Source organism: Scardinius erythrophthalmus (assembly GCF_964197995.2).
Source record: "Scardinius erythrophthalmus genome assembly, chromosome: 2".
Lineage (NCBI taxonomy): Eukaryota > Metazoa > Chordata > Actinopteri > Cypriniformes > Leuciscidae > Scardinius > Scardinius erythrophthalmus.
In genome coordinates this window covers 59294447-59317753 of record NC_138222.1, presented here as the reverse complement: position 1 = coordinate 59317753, position 23307 = coordinate 59294447, and the positions used below count along the sequence as shown (strand labels likewise).

The 23307-nt window shown below is 40.1% G+C and overlaps 2 protein-coding genes across 2 annotated transcripts in view; one reads left to right on the top strand and one right to left on the bottom strand.

Moving 5' to 3' along the window:
* The window catches only part of actn3b (actinin alpha 3b), a 60880-nt gene that overhangs the window by 6486 nt on the left and 31087 nt on the right, over positions 1-23307 (top strand). The gene's annotated exons all lie outside the window — the stretch shown is intronic.
* On the bottom strand, positions 1883-11392 carry LOC308686327 (uncharacterized protein). Its single transcript, XM_081358681.1, has 13 exons — positions 11177-11392; positions 10141-10215; positions 9837-9926; positions 8977-9042; positions 8673-8762; positions 7801-7866; positions 7497-7586; positions 6650-6752; positions 6478-6548; positions 6171-6390; positions 4490-4634; positions 4352-4405; positions 1883-2099 (listed from the first exon to the last, which is right to left on the bottom strand). Exons 1-10 carry the CDS (start codon positions 11267-11269, stop codon positions 6385-6387), a joined length of 750 nt encoding a protein of 249 aa, XP_081214807.1. The 5' UTR covers positions 11270-11392; the 3' UTR covers positions 1883-2099; positions 4352-4405; positions 4490-4634; positions 6171-6384.

Sequence of the window (23307 nt, the reverse complement as noted above, 5' to 3'; positions counted from 1 at the left end):
AAGGAAACTCTTTCAGACACACACACACACACACACACACACACACACACACACACACATACTGGTTTATGTGGATTAGCCAGACTTTTTCTCCAAACAGGCCCGGTGGTGGTTTAGATGGACTACCCTTTCCTGAGGTCCTAGAGCTATGAGAGTTCGATTAAAACACTCAAAAAAATTTGAAAAAAATTCAGGACACTTTAGACTTCAGATACACCCTTCTGAGCGTGATACACACCACCCTAAAACTATTGTGGTTTATAGAGACAGTTCTCATTTTGAAAAATATGTGACTTATAAGGACCAAAACAAACATAATTGGGACTTTAAAGGGACAATGACGTCACTTCCTCATTAACATAAATACACATACACATTAACCTGACACCACCAAGCATTAATGGGACTTTAAAGGGACAATGACGTCACTTCCTCATTAACATAAATACACATACACATTAACCTGACACCACCAAGCATTAATGGGACTTTAAAGGGACAATGACGTCACTTGCTCATTAACATAAATACACTAACACAAATACACATTAACCTGACACCACCAAGCATTAATGGGACTTGAATTATTATTTTATTGCACAACTCTAACATCACCATTGTTAGTTGGTGACAATGGCTAACAGCCAGATAACAGCCTGTAAGAGCTAAACAATAGATTGTCACACAACACCAGTGCCATGACAATGAGAATTGAGCAAAAAAGTCAAGTCAACTTTATTTATATAGCACTTTTCACAATACAGATTGTATCAAAGCAGCTTCACAGTATTCAATTAAAATAATACATCAATGTATGTTTCTAGTGTAAAACGTCCACGTTTGGTAATGCTGATCAATAGAATTGTTGATTGATTAATTAAATTAAATGAAGTATCCCCAACTGAGCAAGCCATAGGCAACAAAAAAAAAGGTCAAATAAGTTATTCTTACCCAACTTCAAAATACCCATGGTTGCTCATAACAAAAAAATAAATAAAATATAAAAAAACTAAAAACTGTTTAACAGTTTGCTTTTGTGATGGCCTCTATTTAAAACATTAAAGGAACTTTGGACTTTTGGGACTTTAGCTTATTAGCCGTATCCCCCAGAGTTAGATAAGTCCACACACACCCTTCTCATCTCCATGCGTGCTGTAACTCTGTCTGACGCACCCACCGCTAGCCTAGCTTAGCACAAAGACTGGAGGTAAACGGCTCCAGCTAGCATACTGCTCCCAATAAGAGACAAAATAACGCCAACATTTTCCTATTTACATGTTGTTATTTGTATAGTCACAGCATGTACAAATAACAAGGTCACATGAGACATGGACATCTTCTAACCATATACATACTGGGAACTAAATTCTCAGAAGACGAAGCACTGCTACTTGGGCGGAGGGATTTTCTCGCAGGACCTGAGAAGCCCGTGGTGAGGAGCAGAGAGTTCGCTCAGAGGGTTGCGCTAATCACTCCTGCCAGCAGTGCTTCGCCTTCTATATAGTAAAATCTATGAGAATTTAGTTCCCAGTATGTATACGGTTAGAAGACGGCTGTGTGTCATGTGACCTTGTTATTCATACACACCGTGACTATACAAATCACAACATGTAAATAGCAGAATGTTGGCGTTATTTTGTCACTTATTGGGAGCAGTATGGTAGCTGGAGCCGTTTATCTCCAGTGTTTGTGCTAAGCTAGGCTAGCGGTGGGTGCGTCAGACAGAGTTACGGCACACACGGAGATGAAAAGGGTGTGTGTGGACTTATCTAACTCTGGGGGATACGGTGAATAAGCTAAAGTCCCAAAAGGTCGAAGTGTTCCTTTAACACAAACATAGAAACACCACCACAATAGTCAGTGTATTTAAATCTTTTTTTTTCTGACTGCCTCTTTGCAGCTATTCCTCTATTTTGTACAAAGTCCCTTATATTTTGCACTGTTCTTTGTGCTAACACGGGGTCTACCACCAGTTTTGGTGGCCAGTTTTCCCCTGCTTATATGACCTTTGTAGTGTCGCATTACTGCGGCGACCTCAGCCTTAGACCATACTTTCTTCGCCACTCTTCTGGATCCATGTTCCTCATCAGCATAATTCCCTGGAAGATAGGCAAACAAAAAAAGAATATATCTCAAACAAAATGTGTTGTCCAGTTGAAGCCATCAAAACATGAGTTCAGTTAATGCCACAGTTGACAAGAAATTGCAGTTTACTTTTCTTAATTCACTCTGGGTATCAGTTGGTTGCTCACTCGATGTGATTTCACCAACTTTATTAACCCACTACAGTGTGGACAATATGGAGTGTAATATTAGAATGTCTTTGCTGTTCATCTATTTATGTGGCCAAACCTTTTGCTATTTGAATTAATTGCAGTAAGTAATACTACAATCAGTAACATGTCTAACATGTCTTAAGGTCTGATTCTCAGTTTAAATCTGATTTCATAAGGTTAGCTAAATAGTGTTGGAACTTGGTCTGAAAGTTTAGTCTTGATATTGAAACTGTACATAAGCAGCTTAATACTACTTTTAACCTCTTAATCTTCCAGATTTTGTGGCATGTTGTGACTCAGTCATTCAGACCAATTCATTTTTAGTCTTTTAACCAACTTGCTAAAAAGAGAATTAATAGAACGTACTCATGGGCAATCAAGAGAACATGTGAAGAGAAGGAGGTAACTTTTATCTCAAATTCAGTATACATTTCCTGATAATAAAGTAAGTGTATATGTTCTCTTGCAGACAAGATGTTTTGTACAAATGCAGTACAGTTAAATTTAGGGCTATTTATTTATATCTCTTTCTTTAAGATTACTCTTGCATTTTGATAGTTGAAAACATCACAAAGACGTGCATAATAATCCTTCTGTTAAAGGGATACTTCACCGTTTTTTCATATTAAACTGTTATTCCCTTAACTAAGACGAGTTGATGCATACCTCTCTCGTCTCAGTGCGTGCACTCAATCGCTCTGGCGCGCGGCTGAACTTGGATAGCACTTAGCTTAGCCCAGTTCATTCATTAGGGACGAAACAGAAATGAAGCTAGAAGCGACCAAACACTTCCAAGTTTTCCCTATTTAAATACAGTTAGTCGAGTAGTTACACAACCAAGTATGGTGACACAAATTAAAACGTGGCACTTTAAGCGGGTAAAAAGGATAACTATGATGTATGGCGACATAGCACTTGGGACTAGAGATGCGCGGTTGGCGGTTACAGCCGCGGATCGGGCGGATGACGTGACGAAAAATAATATTTTAATTAAATTTGGGCGGGTGGCGGGCGGTTGAACCAATCAAATGAAAAATATATGTAAATATTGCTATCTAACTATACCTACATCCAAAAAAAATAAAATTAAAAAAAAAAAAAAAATGAGCACACTTTAAAAGTCAAATTTTCATTACGCAGTAATATGGCCTAGTCGAGTCTATGCAGACTGCTTGTTATTATCAGAGATGGCAACGCCGGCGAAGGAGGTAACTTTGCGTGACAAACTCAAAAAAGGAGAATTAAAAACAAAGGCAATAGAAGGTCATCCATCCATTTTTTCCCCCAAAACGCTATAAATGCATCCTTATATATATATATATATATATATATATATATATATATATATATATATATATATATATATATATATATATATATATATTAAATTGATGGTTTGTCTTTTTTTAAAATTGCATTGCCCAATCAGCGGATGGCGGGTGGGTGCGGTTTTGAAAATTGGTCAAAAAAGTTGGTGCGGATGGATGGCGGACGGATGATGAGTTTTGCGATGCGGTTGCGGATGAAATAATAGCCCATCCGTGCATCTCTACTTGGGACTCGGGAGCACTTCGACTCAGCGCAGTAAAAAGTCACGCTTGAAAAATCCTCTCCCTCTCACTTCTGTCATTAGAACCAACGTGACTTTTTACTGCGCGAGCCGAAGTGCTCCCAGTGCTATTCCGCCATACACTATAGTTATCCTTTTTACCCGCTTAGAAAAGCGCCACGTTTTATTTTGTGTCACCATACTTGGTCGTGTAACTATTTAAATAGGGAAAACTTGGAGGTGTTTGGTCGCTTCTAGCTTCATTTCTGTTTGGTCCCTAATGAATGAACTGGGCTAAGCTAAGTGCTATCAAACCGTCGCCGCGCGCCAGAGCGATTGAGTGCACGCACTGAGACGAGAGAGGTATGCATCAACTCAACTTAGTTAAGGGAATAACAGTGTAATATGAAAAGACGGTGGAGTATCCCTTTAAGGGAGTTGGGCAAAGTAAGAATTTCATTGTAGGGTATAAACCACTGTGTTTCTTCTGTGCATAGACAATAAACCTCTTGAAACTGAATCTTACCTTCAGAGGGAGGTACACTCTCACTTACTGTGGACGACACAAATTACACTGATCCTGTTGAAAACAATTTAACAAGTTACTTTTGTCACAGGAAAAAATACATTTTATCAGCAGAGACTATGAATTGAATTAACATACCAAAGTCTCCCATGTCATGGTCTTGCTCTGTGGTTGTAGAGTCAATATCCATAGGCTCCAGAGTTCCAAGCTCTGATGCGGTGAGATCTGTGTTGCTGTCATCAGATTCACTCCCAGTCTTCAGCATCACTTAACGCAATCTCATCTGGAAAATGGCATTAGTAAAACTCAGAGGTGGAAAGAGTACTTGAAAACCATACTTGAGTAAAAAGACAGATACCTTGCAGCATAAATTACTCGATTACCAGTCACCAATACGAGTAAAAGTGATTAACAATACTTTAGTATTATACTAAATCTAGGCTCAAAGATGCACTAGTCCTTGACACCTGAGACATGCAGGTGAAAATAAGAAACAATTGATTTGTAAAATGAGAAGTCATGTTTATTTTCTAAAATCTAAATAAAACTGAACACCTCAATAGTCTAATAAATCAGGGTCGACACAACAGCCTCTTAAAGGGATTGTTCACCCAAAAATGTAGTCAACCTCAACCCCAAACCTGTATACATTTCTTTGTTCTGCGGTACACAAAGATAGATATTTTGTAACCAAGCAGATTTTGCCAGCCAATGACTAGTACAGCAGAACAAAGAAGTTTGTAACAACTTGATGGTGAGTAAATGATGACAATTTTCATTTTTGGGTGAACTATCTATTTAAGCGTTTACAAACTCTCAAGTCTCAGTTAAGCTCAAGTGCACAAAAAGGCCACACGCAAACCAATATCCTTCAAAAAGGCCTTGTCAATAATGTGGATAAAAAAAAATTGTTAAGTAAAATTAAATAGTCAAAGTCTAATTGCACTGGATGTGCTGGTTTCAGACTCATCACTGGCTGCAGTCCTGACTTCATCTAAATCAACCGTCTGCGATTTAGCACCTACTAATGCACTCGCATTCACGTAAAGTAGACTTGTTGACAAGTTTGGGTGAGTAAGGGCAAAACTCACAAGATATAGTTCAGTCAATGCCACTTAGATGGAAATATCACTTTCTGCAGCAGTTTGTTTTTGCAATAAAGAAAAGTTAGGTGCCATGCAAAATGTAATTTGTAATTGCATTACTCATCACAAATGTATTGGAGTAAAAAGTTCATTTACTTCTTCAAAAGTCAAGTAGAGTAAAAGTACTTGACTAAACTTCATGTAGTCAAGTAGAGTAAAAGTAGCTAATATCTTTGATACTCAGTACAACTACAAAGTAGCCAAAATTACATTTCTAATTACATTTACTCAAATAGTTTACAGCTCTGGTAAAACTCTCATAAATAGCTGGACATAAAAATCTGTGGTTGAAATAGCCACATAAAATAAGGAAAAGAAAGTACTTGGTTTTGTACTTGCCACTTTTTGCAAAGTAGTAGTTTTGAGCTATTATACCTGCGTTTATGTTTAAGGTGGTCCATGAGCACATAAGATAAATGATTACACAATATGATATTAGGTTAATATTTAAAGTAATTCGACTGCACCTACACAAACATAATTTTGAATTACTGTCCAGCCATACTGTAGACTTAAGTTTATATTTCTGAATAGTAGTCCTCGACTCATACTTGGACATGAAAGGTGATTTTTTTTTTTTCTTGGAAAGGGATGCTGACAACGCCAAGCCTAGATGTTTATCTAAAAAAACAAAAACTCAGATAATATCTACAAGGGCTAATTTCTGTACATACCTTCAATTTCAATCTCATCCAGTGACTTCCCCTGGATGCTGCAAAGGTTTCCTTTACTGGCAAGTAATGACAAAGAATATTCTGACTCCGAATCAGGTATGTATTCCTTGTCAGACATGTCCTCAGCATCATCAGATGATATTTCGTCCAATGCTGGATGTGGAATTTTGTCCTGATCTGACAGCAGTTCATCATCAGAAGCCTTAGGAGACTGCTACACCTGAATTGGTGAGAAAGCAAATTATTTGACATGGTGATTGAATCTTATAGACAGTTCAAGTTCAACACTCACTTAGTAGATACTCACCTGTGCTGTGCTGTTAAAGTCATCTCTTTTAATTTGCTTGAGGCAGGATTTATGCCAGACCCCTGAACAAACTGGAACACATTTGAGTAAAACAATGTTAACACTGCAGGTCTATTTAAGTGGTTAGAGCACAACACATATACACTCTATACTAATTCACTAAATATCTAACCTGTGCATTGATAGCCAAGCCACTTGAAGGAAGATACGGGTCCCACACAACGAACACACTTGTCCAAGGAGGATACTGTTGCGCACACAAGGCAGTTTTGACACTGTTGGCAAAAAAAATTATTGTAGTATTTACTTATGCCACATAGTTTGGACAAAGATATTTCATATTTACGCCACATAGTTTGGACAGAAATATATTTCATATTTACATGTCGATATCTAATAATTTTAAATTCAATACCAATGTGACATTTAATTTACCTGATACATATGATTACCCTTTTATTGCATTGTATTTTGTTATTTATAGCGTATCTTATTTATATGCAGCTTATTTAAAGCATATCCTATATGAAGATATACCTTCTTCATATTTTTAAATTGTAGATGGGGAATTTGTGGTTAGCCTCAGTGCCAGGAGCTGACTTCTTGTAGCCCAGTATAACTAATAGGGTGCCTTTCCATTACATGTAACCAAACGACTTAGCATTCACATTAAACCAACATACAGATCCAATGCAGGCAGTCCAAGTGTTCTTAAAAACCAAAGTGATGCCTCTGGGGACGGGACCCTCTAAACTGCATGGACCTCCCAAGTCATGTTTGGGTGGGGTTCAGTGTTTGATACACACACTCAGATATTATACTGACTGAAGCTTGAAAAAGCATGTTTAGACAAATGTCCTTCCATTCCATTGTCCACATAAAGCATGTTCTACTCAGGCGCCTGTCCACATAAAGCACGTTCTACTCAGGCGACTACACACACACACACACACATATTGAAATAGGTTGGCAGATTTAACATTTTGCCACAAATAAGTTGTACATGAGATTTAATTTACCTCTCCAACCTTGGTGCATGGGCCGAGCTCTGGACTAGTCTGATTCGGGTGGCTGACGGCTGTATGGGTGCACTTGCTCTCAGTGGTCAGCTGTAGAAGATGAAACAGAGACAAAGGACAATAAAGAGAAAGTCCAGGGAGCGTGACACTATAGAGGACATTTGACATCTGAGTAAAAAAAGAAACCATTCTACTGTTGACAAAGACAGAGGAAAACCTTGCTTTAAAACTCACTGACAACTTCTTTGATATTAACAATCAAGAGCAAGATATTAATAAAAATCTATCTTTTGTGAGGACATACCTCTTCAGTGTCATCAGTTGTGAATGTGGTACCACACATCTTTGGAGCCATTTCATCATCAAAGCCCTGTAAAAAGTAAAAAAAAAAAAATAACAAAAATATTGTAGACCGTGGACTATGGAAACTACTCTGATGAACACATTCGTGTTCACCTCGACTTCTACAGATTACCAGTTCCCACAACACAACTTGCTAAGATTTCCAAACTCCTTTTGTCAATGGAGAAAGGAAACCTTTGCAGCATCCAGGGGAAGTCACTGGATGAGATTGAAATTGAAGGTTTGTGCAGAATTTAGCCCTTGTAGATATTATCTGAGTTTTTGTTTTTTTCCTTTGAATGTTTGAATGCAGCTTATTTAAAGCATATCCTATATGAAGATATACCTTCTTCATATTTTTAAATTGTAGATGGGGAATTTGTGGTTAGCCTCAGTGCCAGGAGCTGACTTCTTGTAGCCCAGTATAACTAATAGGGTGCCTTTCCATTACATGTAACCAAACGACTTAGCATTCACATTAAACCAACATACAGATCCAATGCAGGCAGTCCAAGTGTTCTTAAAAACCAAAGTGATGCCTCTGGGGACGGGACCCTCTAAACTGTATGGACCTCCCAAGTCATGTTTGGGTGGGGTTCAGTGTTTGATACACTCAGATATTATACTGACTGAAGCTTGAAAAAGCATGTTTAGACAAATGTCCTTCCATTCCATTGTCCACATAAAGCACGTTCTACTCAGGCGACTGTCCACATAAAGCACGTTCTACTCAGGCGACTACACACACACACATACACATACACACACATATTGAAATAGGTTGGCAGATTTAACATTTTGCCACAAATAAGTTGTACATGAGATTTAATTTACCTCTCCAACCTTGGTGCATGGGCCGAGCTCTGGACTAGTCTGATTCGGGTGGCTGACGGCTGTATGGGTGCACTTGCTCTCAGTGGTCAGCTGTAGAAGATGAAACAGAGACAAAGGACAATAAAGAGAAAGTCCTGGGAGCGTGACACTATAGAGGACATTTGACATCTGAGTAAAAAAAGAAACCATTCTACTGTTGACAAAGACAGAGGAAAACCTTGCTTTAAAACTCACTGACAACTTCTTTGATATTAACAATCAAGAGCAAGATATTAATAAAAATCTATCTTTTGTGAGGACATACCTCTTCAGTGTCATCAGTTGTGAATGTGGTACCACACATCTTTGGGGCCATTTCATCATCAAGGCCCTGTAAAAAGGAAAAAACAAAAAAAAAAAAGATAAATTATAACAAATATCTTGAAGACAAGATGTTCCCTGTGTAGCATTCAGTGAAAAGATATCATGGCTGTATTTCAGTGAGTGTTTTGTGGAAAACATGTAGTCTCTGAAACGGTTCTTTGACACTGAACAGGCCACATGACTACAGTCTGTAGACTATGAAAACTACACTGATGAATACAGCATTTGATTACTTTGTTGTTTATCTATTGTCAGCCAACTTCGTAGAATGATTGCACTTCTAGAATAATTGACTAAGCTTTTACATGGAGTGAGGGGTTAGTCCTTTTATAGTTCTTAGATTTGCTATGATTCTTTTAAATGACATCTTGTCATGAATTTTCGTCAGTGCTGTTGAATGGGTGCCTTTCCATTACATGTAACCAAACAACTTAGCATTCACATTAAACAAACATAAAGATCCAATGCAGGCAGTCCAAGTGTTCTTAAAAACCAAAGTGATGCCTCTGGGGACGGGACCCTCTAAACTGCATGGACCTCCCAAGTCATGTTTGGGTGGGGTTCAGTGTTTGATACACTCAGATATTATACTGACTGAAGCTTGAAAAAGCATGTTTAGACAAATGTCCTTCCATTCCATTGTCCACATAAAGCATGTTCTACTCAGGCGACTGTCCACATAAAGCATGTTCTACTCAGGCGACTACACACACACACACATACACATACACACACATATTGAAATAGGTTGGCAGATTTAACATTTTGCCACAAATAAGTTGTACATGAGATTTAATTTACCTCTCCAACCTTGGTGCATGGGCCGAGCTCTGGACTAGTCTGATTCGGGTGGCTGACGGCTGTATGGGTGCACTTGCTCTCAGTGGTCAGCTGTAGAAGATGAAACAGAGACAAAGGACAATAAAGAGAAAGTCCTGGGAGCGTGACACTATAGAGGACATTTGACATCTGAGTAAAAAAAGAAACCATTCTACTGTTGACAAAGACAGAGGAAAACCTTGCTTTAAAACTCACTGACAACTTCTTTGATATTAACAATCAAGTGCAAGATATTAATAAAAATCTATCTTTTGTGAGGACATACCTCTTCAGTGTCATCAGTTGTGAATGGGGGGTTTGTGGTACCACACATCTTTGGAGCCATTTCATCATCAAGGCCCTGTAAAAAGGAAAAAAAATATAATAATAATATACACATAGGAGACCGTGGATTATGAAAACAACACTCTGATGAACACAGCATTTGATGACTTCATTGTTTTTGTTCTAACATTCTGTAATGGTCAGTATCATCTATGGTGTGCTGGTTAGGTGGTGCTAACAAAAGCTATAAAAATCATGTTCCACCTGAAGCTAGATGGAAAATGTACAGTATTTTGGTTTGTGAAATGTTCTATGGTTAAAGCATTTCTTATATGAGAACTAACAATTTCACAAAGTTAGTTAAATGAAGTCAAGAAGATAAAAACAGTTAACAACTTGTAATATATATATATATATATAAAACACTTTACACACTGCACAAGATACTTGTCAGGTCTGTTGCCCCTCATGTTTTGTATATTGATCATTGTGGTTGGTTACTAGGTACCAATTAATTTATCTTACAGGTTTAGTACACTAACAGAACATCATAAACACATTACATTTATTTAATGGCCTGAAAGTACTCATATTAATGATATAACAGCCTTCCTGTGTCACTGCAACTTCATATTTAAATAAAATAATGTGGGCTACTAAGAACGTATTTAATTCTATAAAACAAACACAATGTCTGTAATAAAAGTTAAGGCTTTAACTAGCTACGCCTTGCTCATTAAGCCATGCGGTAGCCACAAGCTCAACTTAACCTAGCTAGCTTTCATTTTAAAAACAAAACTACCAAATTTGACTTGCTGGCAATGTTACTTCTGTCCTCATCTCTACCTTTTGTCCTCCACCTCTTTAGCCTGAGGCTTAATGAGCAGGACATGTTGATAGCCACTCAAGCTAGCTCAGCTAACATTGTGGTAAATATATAGCATTTTACAGTAATTGTAAGTTACAAGTTACAATTTCTTGCAAATAAGAAACACTTAATGCAAAAATGCAGCTATATTTATAAATATAATTATTACCTGTATGTATTTAATCCAGTAAATCCAACGACGTCGAGCTGACACTTCTGAGGTGTGGTCCATTAGGCATTTAATTAGCGACAGCTGGGCCATGTGCTGTGGGCGGAGGTTCCCGTCGACTTCCGCTTGTTACCGCCCACGTGCGCAAACCAGCCAATCACAAGACGGCCCGCCAAAATGCACCGTGTGTATCAGAAATGTGTATGAAACTGCAATATAAAACCCAGCTGTGGGGTCGCTGTTCTATACACTGGGATACACTCAAAATCAGGTCAAGTGGTAAATGAGGACTTTCAAAGAAAAAGAGAATATATGTTGTTCAGACACTAACAAATGCAGTTACACTCTTTGATTTACGAGGACCTTGGCATAGTCCCCGTATTACCCTTAGGTCCGTGGAGCCCAGGTGAAATGTCTGGCGTGTTGTCCATGTAAACCACATATACCAACACACACACACACACACACACACACACACACACACACACACACACACATATCGCACACCTCTTTTCTCATATCGCATCCACAGCGGTCGTCAGTCACAGTTCTGTGAACCCATTAATGAGTGCTGCCACAGTCCATACATGTGGAAATGTGAGATGTCGTGAGTGTGTGTGTGTGTGTGTGTGTGTGTGTGTGTGTGTGTGTGTGTGTGTGTGTGTGTGTGTGTGTGTGTGTGTGTGTGTGTGTGTTGGGTGGCTGAAGGGTTGCTGCTGTGTCATTCCTTTCAGATGATTTCAGATTTTCCATTTCCATTAACATAATTCAGTCCGGAGTCCCAAGAACACACTGATAAAACATCAGGAACACTTGAAACATCATGTAGTTATCCTGAATACACGTAGAAACTATTTAACTTTAATCTTGCAGTTGACACATTAGTGGAGCAATATGTCATTTATTAGCATTAGCACTTCATTTGCATGACGCTGATTTAATGCTTCAGATTGTGAGTAATTCTGCGCTTATATAAACGTATTGTTTTCATACATATAATCAGCAGAAGTAGTTTTATTTCTTTATCGTTTTTTATTTGATTGTGCTGTTCGCAATGCTTCATCGGTCTTTCCCTCACTAAAGCTGTTAAGTACACAGTCTGGTGTATCTTTTGTCTTTTTGTCTGATTTTCAAATACTTTTTTGTTTCAAATCAAAGTTTGTAGTGTTGTGAGTCTCCTTGCAGCTGATCGGCTTGTTTCATGGCTTATTACACTTTAACAAAGACTATTTTAAAATCCCTATGGGAAAAATGAATAAGAAATCTGCTGCAGATTCATTTTGGCATTGATAGTGTTGCCACCATAGACAGTAAAAGAAATGGACACAGCGACCCCATTGGATTCAACGGAGAAAAGTGAAGTCAATTAGAAGCACTCACTTCCTGATGGTCGAGCGACTGCGCAGACTCAAACTGAGCTTGACGACGTAGATGTGACGTGAGCAACCTGTCTGTCTTCTAGTAGCTGTGTCAAGAGAAATCTGAATCATTTCCTTCCGAAACTTGCAGAGACGGAGAGTGTGAGTAGGAGGTGCTAGGAGCAGGAGAAACGTTTGCTAAGTATTCTGATTAATTATTTTGTCATTTTGCCTCCACGTCCCCCCGATTGCCCGCGAGCTTCTCCTCCCGTCCATACGGTAATCTCTCTACTGTGCGACAGAGAGTCGTTTGGTTATGAGGCAATCGTTAGCCTATTTTTACAAAAACTGCTTCTACGGGGCCATAACGTAAGATACAAGGTAATGGAGCCTTTTATACATTTTCGTGTTTCTTTAGAAATAAATAATGGACAAATGGACGTCTCAGATGTAAAATTATTCGCTGTCAAACTGACGCCAAAATGAATGGGAGTCAGTGGAACACTAACAGCAGGTTCAATTCTTCAATTCTTTCTGAAACATTTGCCCCCTGGTTGCCACAGAAACGCATAACGTAAGAATGTCACGTCTTGTCGCCGACATGGCGTGAACACAGCATTTAAAGCGAATGCCAAAACTGCAGTGTGTGCTATATAGTTATCCTCATAATTATCTTTTTAGTTATCGTTCTTGCTGTGGATGGGCCTAATTTTCGCTCATGTGTTTTGCAGTGACGTCACACTTTCTAAAAATGCGCCGCTTTAGTAAAAAGAAGTTAAACTTTTAAAAAACGCGTATTTAGAGCTTGTTTTCCACCAAATTCCACTATCTTGCGCATCACATTTTAAAATGCAAAAACGCGTTCTGTATGAACGGCTGTTCCTTCATGCCAAACTAAATATGCCAAATGAAACCTATATTTTATTCAATCCTAAAGTGTCAATACAAATATAAGGGAACATAAAAATACCTTGGTGTAATTAATAAGTTGATTATTTTATCCCATAGCCTATTTGTTTGCTCTAGCATTGCACAGTTGACTTAGCAATGCTAATGGAAAACTCAAATGAAACTAGTTTGAAATCTGTGCAAAATGTAGAGGAAAAGCAGCTGAATTCTGCAGAATGGGATTTAATATGGTGAAGTGAAGTCTACTAAACGGATGAATTGTGTGTGTGTGTGTGTGTGTGTGTGTGTGTGTGTGTGTGTGTGTGAAAGGTTAGCAGGTCAGGTGAGGGAAGCGTTGCATTGCATTGTCTCCTGCGGCGTGATTTGCGATCTCGTCATTGTTTTCAATCACCTCCATCTCTCTCTGAGAGAGAGAGAGAGAGAGGGAGCAGGAGAATGAACGGCAGCCGTTCAGACAAACTACAAGCTATTAATACAGCGCTTGATACTTTATTTACCCACAATTACCAGGAGCCTTTCCACATCGGTGTTCATGCTTTAGTAAGGTGATAATTCCTTCCCACTAGAGGCATTAGACCAGCGTGTGTGTGTGTGTGTGTCTGTCTCTCTCCCTGTGTGTGTGTGTGTCTGTGTGAAATCGTGTTTTCAGTTTTATGTCACGTTAGCATTAGTTAAAACCTCTAGTCCTTGACAAACTTTTGATGGTCTTTTATTACAAATATTCTCTCCTTTCAGAGAATGATGCAAGTGATGCCTGCACAATAAAAGGCAGACATCTGTGTGTGTGTGTGTGTGTGTGTGTGTGTGTGTGTGTGTGTGTGTGTGTGTGTGTGTGTTTGGCTTGACCTATCCACTACATTCATACAGACTTTGTGAATGTTGTTCTGTATTCACACTGACCACAATTTGGCACATGAGCGCATTATAAAGCTTTTTAAAAGAACTGATGAACAGGTGAACAACCTCACAACTGAGCTCTATAATCAAAGCGCTTTAATGAGTTACTGGGCAGCTTTCTGGAATACTTGATTTTGATTGGTCAATGATATTCAAATATTCAAACTTGTAGCTAGTAGCCAGAAAAACACTGTTTAGCTCTTTCCAAACTGCTGGGCCCGTATTCATAAAGATTCTAAGAATCCTCTCAGAAAACTCTTAATTTAGCTTAAAAACTTTTACGTAGGAGTCTTAGCTTAAGAGTAATTCGGGACTGATCTGAGAGCAACTCTGAGTAAGGAAAAGACAAAAACTTTTATCTTAGTAAGAAGGCGGGGTTGACCCCGTTGCTATGTGTGACACAATCTTTTGAAGACTGTGATTGGTTGGTTGTCCAAGAAGGGGAAAAAAGTGATTTTAAGTATAGGGTCTATTCTAAGCCTTCACTTTGAAATTACATGCGTAATTTTTCCTATTTGACCGTTTTCACACACACACATTATATATATAAATCCTTATTTTATTAACCATGCTGTTGATTTCCTATAAGGTATTTGCTTGGCTTAGAATGATAAAAATTGTTCCACTCTTTCTAATTACACTGACTGCTGGCATGTCTATTTAAGCAGTGGTTTGAATGTTGGTTTTAATGTATCAAACATGGAATTTTCCCAGTTGCCAAATATCGTAATGTAGTGATTACTTTCATTTCGGGCGCTATGGCATTTCTGCACTGTGTCGGAGATATTAGCGTGTCTCTAAAAAGATCTGTCACAAACATGATCCCTGCATGATCTAATTTAAAGCGTCTTATTAACTCACTGTCATCCATTGTCTGCAACACATTTCTTCTCCCTCTTCGTCTTTCTGCCATTTTCTCCTCTGCTAAAGAAACTCTTAAGCCTCTTAAAAGTCCTCGTCCGTGCTCCTAACAATTTTGACCTTAAGACCTCTTTTAAGGGTTAAGATGCTTTCTGAATTACTTTTTTCTTTACTAGGATTTTTTCTTTAAATTTAAGAGTAAACGCCCACATTTCTAAGAATTTTCTTAGAATTTTGTCACTAGGAGCTACTCTTTGCATTAAGATTCTTTATGAATACAGGCCCTGGAATTTATATATATATATATATATATATATATATATATATATATATATATATATATAATGACTGTCAGACCTTTCATTATAACGTTTACATTCTGATCATGATTTATGATTGTATATATCGGATGCATTTAAATGTGCAGAAAAATGCTGATAAGTCTATCAAAAATGTACTCATTTTAAAATCCAGACACTGACTGTAAGTCATTCACTCTCAGTGTGAGTTGGAGATTTGACGTGACTAGTTGGTGATGCGATAGTTTTTCTTTAAACACAACCCAACTAAAATAGTAGTACAGCTCTGACCCAAGAGGTCAGCCAAAATTTGGTTTGAAAGGTCACCTATTAAAGGGCTTCCCCAGCCGTCTTGGTAGGGTTTGGAGAAGACAGACATCTCCTCTCATGCTGATAGCGCATTACCTCACGTTTAAAGATCGACCCCCACACAAACACACACTCATGTCGCTGACAGGTGGACGCTGGGAAATGAATGTACTTAACAGAGTGGAAGTGGCAGCTGCGCTTATTCAAGGGCTGGTATTTAAAGGCTCAGGGCTGCATTATTGGCTGCTTATTAGCGCATTCGTTTCATTTTTAGGCAAATGTTTTTGGACAATATAGCCGTTTGTGAGGCACATTCAGTCAAACCAAAGATTATTCAGACACCAGATGTATTTTTTTACTAGTGGGTGCAGGACACTATAGTTCATTTATGTAAGTGAGGATATCAAAATAAAGTAAACTGTGACATATTACACCCAAAAAGTCTTCATACAGTGACTGCCAGTAAAATGAATACAAAATTTGGGACCAAAAATTATTCAGACACTTTGAACTGACCATGTTTTGCTGAAGGGTTTTTCTTTAATTGCTAATGCGACCTTTTTACACCACAGACTGCACCAAATTAAGAATTGCTTGGTAATTGGTTGAGCTAAACTGGAATTATCTAATTAAATTTAACACCTGACAGATATTCAACATAATTCATTTGTGAGACAGTCTAACAGAAGGATGGACAAAACCAGTGAAATATCCTCTGATTTGATAACTCTTGAGTTCTTGTCATATTTTATTAGGCTACCATTTTCTAAACTATAGTGAAACTGTGATAATGTGAGAAATTTTGAAGTTGTCTGAGTAAATTTTGGTTTGAATATATTTCGTATCAGAAATCTCTCTGGTGGGAGAAAAGATCCCTTTGGAGTTGAATCTCCTGTTGTGTCTCTTACTTTGCTCCTCAGGAATCCGTGTCTCGGGTGTCCTGTCACATCCACATTTAGACATTGTCACCCCTCCTCCATCAGCGCTTCCTTCCACCCTTCCCGCTTTGCCTCTTTCCGACCTTTCCATCTCTCCTATCTATGTCTCTAAAGCCCTCTTTACTCCTGGTATTAAGATCCTGGTGAATCCTGGCGTTTTGGTCGATCGGATCACAAGTAGACGAGGGAGACACATTCCTGTTTACTCCTGGTGGTCTCTTCTGTCCACTTTCATCCACTTCTGTCCTGATTTCTTCGAGGGGAGGGTCTATGGGCGGGAAATGGATGGGGTTTTCAGATCTTTCGATCTAATGCACAAAATAAGCTTGTTTACACGTGAACGACAACTGAAAAACACACGGAGAGCATCAGCTTTAGTTTCTGCTCTGACAGACTCAAGATCAGCCGAACACTGTGAGTGTGTGTTAGAGATCAGCCGAACGCTGTGAGTGTGTGTTAGAAATCAGCCGAACGCTGTGAGTGTGTGTTAGAAATCAGCCGAACGCTGTGAGTGTGTGTTAGAGATCAGCCGAACGCTGTGAGTTTGTGTTAGAGATCAGCCGAACGCTGTGAGTGTGTGTTAGAAATCAGCCGAACGCTGTGAGTGTGTGTTAGAAATCAGCCGAACGCTGTGAGTGTGTGTTAGAGATCAGCCGAACGCTGTGAGTGTGTGTTAGAAATCAGCCGAACGCTGTGAGTGTGTGTGTTAGAGATCAGCCGAACGCTGTGAGTGTGTGTTAGAAATCAGCCGAACGCTGTGAGTGTGTGTGTTAGAGATCAGCCGAACGCTGTGAGTGTGTGTTAGAAATCAGCCGAACGCTGTGAGTGTGTGTTAGAGATCAGCCGAACGCTGTGAGTGTGTGTTAGAAATCAGCCGAACGCTGTGAGTGTGTGTTAGAGATCAGCCGAACGCTGTGAGTGTGTGTTAGAGATCAGCCGAACGCTGTGAGTGTGTGTTAGAAATCAGCCGAACGCTGTGAGTGTGTGTGTTAGAGATCAGCCGAACGCTGTGAGTATGTGTTAGAAATCAGCCGAACGCTGTGAGTGTGTGTTAGAAATCAGCCGAACGCTGTGAGTGTGTGTGTTAGAAATCAGCCGAACGCTGAGTGTGTGTTAGAGATCAGCCGAACGCTGTGAGTGTGTGTTAGAAATCAGCCGAATGCTGAGTGTGTGTTAGAGATCAACCGAACGCTGTGAGTGTGTGTTAGAAATCAGCCGAACGCTGTGTGTGTGTTAGAAATCAGCCGAACGCTGTGAGTGTGTGTTAGAAATCAGCCGAATGCTGAGTGTGTGTTAGAGATCAACCGAACGCTGTGAGAGTGTGTGTTAGAAATCGACGCTGAGTGTGTTAGAAATCAACCGAACGCTGTGAGAGTGTGTGTTAGAAATCAGCCGAACGCTGTGAGTGTGTGTGTGTTAGAAATCAGCCGAACGCTGTGAGTGTGTGTTAGAGATCAGCCGAACGCTGTGAGTGTGTGTTAGAGATCAGCCGAACGCTGTGAGTGTGTGTTAGAAATCAGCCGAACGCTGTGAGTGTGTGTTAGAAATCAGCCGAACGCTGTGAGTGTGTGTTAGAGATCAGCCGAACGCTGTGAGTTTGTGTTAGAGATCAGCCGAACGCTGTGAGTGTGTGTTAGAAATCAGCCGAACGCTGTGAGTGTGTGTTAGAAATCAGCCGAACGCTGTGAGTGTGTGTTAGAGATCAGCCGAACGCTGTGAGTGTGTGTTAGAAATCAGCCGAACGCTGTGAGTGTGTGTGTTAGAGATCAGCCGAACGCTGTGAGTGTGTGTTAGAAATCAGCCGAACGCTGTGAGTGTGTGTGTTAGAGATCAGCCGAACGCTGTGAGTGTGTGTTAGAAATCAGCCGAACGCTGTGAGTGTGTGTTAGAGATCAGCCGAACGCTGTGAGTGTGTGTTAGAAATCAGCCGAACGCTGTGAGTGTGTGTTAGAGATCAGCCGAACGCTGTGAGTGTGTGTTAGAGATCAGCCGAACGCTGTGAGTGTGTGTTAGAAATCAGCCGAACGCTGTGAGTGTGTGTGTTAGAGATCAGCCGAACGCTGTGAGTATGTGTTAGAAATCAGCCGAACGCTGTGAGTGTGTGTTAGAAATCAGCCGAACGCTGTGAGTGTGTGTGTTAGAAATCAGCCGAACGCTGAGTGTGTGTTAGAGATCAGCCGAACGCTGTGAGTGTGTGTTAGAAATCAGCCGAATGCTGAGTGTGTGTTAGAGATCAACCGAACGCTGTGAGTGTGTGTTAGAAATCAGCCGAACGCTGTGTGTGTGTTAGAAATCAGCCGAACGCTGTGAGTGTGTGTTAGAAATCAGCCGAATGCTGAGTGTGTGTTAGAGATCAACCGAACGCTGTGAGAGTGTGTGTTAGAAATCGACGCTGAGTGTGTTAGAAATCAACCGAACGCTGTGAGAGTGTGTGTTAGAAATCAGCCGAACGCTGTGAGTGTGTGTGTGTTAGAAATCAGCCGAACGCTGTGAGTGTTAGAAAGCAGCCGAACGCTGTGAGTGTGTGTTAGAAATCAGCCGAACGCTGTGTGTGTTAGAAATCAGCCGAACGCTGTGAGTGTTAGAAAGCAGCCGAACGCTGTGAGTGTGTGTTAGAGATCAACCGAACGCTGTGAGTGTGTGTTAGAAATCAGCCGAACGCTGTGAGTGTGTGTGTTAGAGATCAACCGAACGCTGTGAGAGTGTGTGTTAGAAATCGACGCTGAGTGTGTTAGAAATCAACCGAACGCTGTGAGAGTGTGTGTTAGAAATCAGCCGAACGCTGTGAGTGTGTGTGTGTTAGAAATCAGCCGAACGCTGTGAGTGTTAGAAAGCAGCCGAACGCTGTGAGTGTGTGTTAGAAATCAGCCGAACGCTGTGTGTGTTAGAAATCAGCCGAACGCTGTGAGTGTTAGAAAGCAGCCGAACGCTGTGAGTGTGTGTTAGAAATCAGCCGAACGCTGTGTGTGTTAGAAATCAGCCGAACGCTGTGAGTGTGTGTGTTAGAAATCAGCCGAACGCTGTGAGTGTGTGTTAGAAATCAGTCGAACGCTGTGAGTGTGTGTGTTAGAAATCAGCCGAACGCTGTGTGTGTTAGAAATCAGCCGAACGCTGTGAGTGTGTGTTAGAAATCAGCCGAACGCTGTGTGTGTTAGAAATCAGCCGAACGCTGTGAGTGTGTGTGTGTTAGAAATCAGCCGAACGCTGTGAGTGTGTGTTAGAAATCAGTCGAACGCTGTGAGTGTGTGTGTGTTAGAAATCAGCCGAACGCTGTGAGTGTGTGTTAGAGATCAGCCGAACGCTGTCAGTGTGTGTTAGGGCTGTCAAAATTGTTCAAAAATGACGTTCGAATATTCCCTCTAAAACACATACGAATATTCGAACTATTCGAACATCTGGTTGCGCATTTTGTCAATGACGCGCATTACGTCAATAACAGGACAAATTAATACAAAGAGACATAACTACTTGTATAGGTAGTTAATTTAAGTTTAAACATATTTGACAATGTATTACCAACACAAAATCAAGTAAATAAACTAATGGCCAAGACCGCAGACCTCACTCTCGCTCACTCGCAGGCACTCTCTCCCTCCCTCGCCCTCGCGCTCGCGCTCTCTGCGCATAACGGTTTAAAAATGAACAACAACAATAAGCACATGTTGAGTGCTGATCAAGAGTTTTGTGCAAGCAATTTAAGGTTGCGACTCTTGTCCCAAATATAGCAGGCTTCATTCAGTGATTGAAACAAATTTATTAACATTAATTGAAGTTTTACAGTATAGAACCGACATTGAACGCTCCGAGCGAGCTGTGCTGTGGTAAACGTGGAACTTTTCTGTTTAACGTTAAATAAAATGAGGCACACAATTTTCGAGATGTGACCTCATGTTGCTAGTGGTCGAATGGTATGCTATCTGTATCTTACATAGATAGCTTGCATACTACTTTATCTCGCGGGAGTCGTGGCTCCACAATTTTACGTTCTACCGACCAAAATCCAAAGTACTTCCAGACATGGCTTAAAATCACTTTCTCTGCTGCGGTCGAGTTGAACTTGGGCTCTGCACTTTCTGCCATCTTCCATGCAAGTCAACTTTCAGCAGTGACGCTGTGCTAGACAGGGCGACCCTGACGAGACAGCGCGCGCGCCCACTCGCAAAGCAGACAGCCGCGCCTCTGCTTCCGCGGGCGTGTTTTTCCATATTCGAAATTCACATTCGAATATTAATTTTCACTTTCGAATTTCTGTTTTTTAAAACTATTCGAATATATATTCGAATTTAGAATATTCGTTGACAGCCCTAGTGTGTGTTAGAAATCAGCCGAACGCTGTGAGTGTGTGTTAGAGATCAACCGAACGCTGTGAGTGTGTGTGTGTTAGAAATCAGCCGAACGCTGTGAGTGTGTGTTAGAGATCAGCCGAACGCTGTGAGTGTGTGTTAGAAATCAGCCGAACGCTGTGTGTGTGTGTTAGAAATCAGCCGAACGCTGTGTGTGTGTTATAAAACAGCCGAATGCTGAGTGTGTGTTAGAGATCAACCGAACGCTGTGTGTGTGTGTTAGAAATCGACGCTGAGTGTGTTAGAGATCAACCGAACGCTGTGAGAGTGTGTGTTAGAAATCAGCCGAACGCTGTGAGTGTGTTATAAATCAGCCGAACGCTGTGAGTGTGTGTTATAAATCAGCCGAACGCTGTGAGTGTGTGTTAGAAATCAGCCGAACGCTGTGAGTGTGTGTTATAAATCAGCCGAACGCAGTGAGTGTGTGTTAGATCAGCCGAACGCTGTGAGTGTGTGTTAGAAATCAGCCGAACGCTGTGAGTGTGTGTTATAAATCAGCCGAACGCTGTGAGTGTGTGTTATAAATCAGCCGAACGCTGTGAGTGTGTGTTATAAATCAGCCGAACGCTGTGAGCATGGCCGTAGCCAGCTATGAGGTCACCGAGGTCCGGACCTCGGTCATTTTTTTATATTCAAAAATAAAATTTCAAGCTCTCTGAATGATTAATTAGCCGTTTAAACCGCGTCATATGTGTGTTTGCAATTTATGTCGCTGCGAGAAGGTAGATCAGTGAACGGGGCTTGAGAGCGTGTTGTGAGCATAGACTGTAAAAAATGCGGCAGAGCGCTTTATGTCACTTTATTATAATTTATAAATAAAGCGCAAAAGAAACTACAAGCATGATGCAACAGCATCGTAGTTGATGTCAATTTGAAAGTCATGAAATGACCAAAAAGTGCCAATAAACTTTTTTTTCTTTTACATTTCCGATAATGGCGCGTATAATTTGCACTAAGTGCCTGTCTTTTTAGCAAAAAAGGCATCCACAACTAAATAGCTACAGTTGCACGGGTCGTTGGGCGTGCGTGAGGTGCTTGAAACTAAGTAGCTTTTGACGCGTTCGACTCGAGTTCGAATCCGCCTTTTGCCGAACTCGCTCTTCTCCCTCTTCTCCCTTTTCCCAATACACGAGATGTAAAATGTATAGCCTAACATAAAGGTCTCTAGCGTTATATTTTGCCAACGAACTAATATCGAAACCGTGATATGGTTTTGTGCTTTATAAAACAGCACAAGACTTTAAGTATCCTATATAGGCATTATGTTTGTGCTGCGTGATTTAAAGAAAAGTGCGCACTTTGCTCACGCGATCAAAGGGTTTATTTCTTGCAAGTGAAGACATTAGGACAAAAGTATTGTAATTTTCCTATAGTGTAATGTAAAATATACTTTTGAAATATTCATTTTCATTTATTAGGCTATATGGATTTTATGTCATAGGAATAATTATAGAAATCATTATTATATTATTATACTAATTGTTTGGCATACTAAAACACCAGTTATAATGTAATGTAGACTGAAACTCTATATCATAACTAAAAAATATGTTTGAGCCCCCTTTAATGTCCAGGTACAAGTCAATGTTTTTTATTTGTGCACAGTTCATGGGTTGAAGCCCGTTGAAGCTCTTAATTTTGAGCTCTCAAAGAGCACCAGATTGATGCATTTAACCTTAAAATGTACAAAATTTTCTTGCGGGGGAGCATGCCCCCGAACCCCCCTAGAGGGACAGAGGTTTACCCAACATAGTTTTACAAAATCCTATATGGGAAAGATCTATCATTTATGAACTTTACTCCAGCATAGTACAACAAAGTTCCTTTTAAGTCAGTAAACTAAAACTCTTAATGCAAAATTAAAATGTCCTTGGACAAACTATACATTAGGCCTGCCTAAGGGGGGGCCTACAAGACATTGATTGTGCCCAGGGGCCTCTGAATTCTTAATCCGGCCCTGCACCTCACCTCGGACCTCACTAATTTTCAAACCCTGGTTACGGCCTTGGCTGTGAGTGTGTGTTAGAAATCAGCCGAACGCTGTGAGTGTGTGTTAGAAATCAGGAATGGAGAGAGAACATTGTGTTTGATGCGTTTTTCACCTTCAGACCAAACTTGGTTCTCCAGCCGACAGAGTTTAAACCCCGTCTGTATAACCTCTTCTCATAATGTTACGCATGAGTTCAGTAGACGGAGAGCAGACGAGCTTCTGAGGCT

Coding starts and splice junctions, on each gene's coding strand:
- LOC308686327 (XM_081358681.1), bottom strand. CDS start 11,269: ATGGCCCAGCTGTCGCTAATTAAATGCCTAATGGACCACACCTCAGAA. Junction 9,927..10,140: donor CAACTGATGACACTGAAGAG/GTATGTCCTCAC, acceptor CATCTTCTACAG/CTGACCACTGAGAGCAAGTG. Junction 9,043..9,836: donor CATGCACCAAGGTTGGAGAG/GTAAATTAAATC, acceptor TCCTTTTTACAG/GGCCTTGATGATGAAATGGC.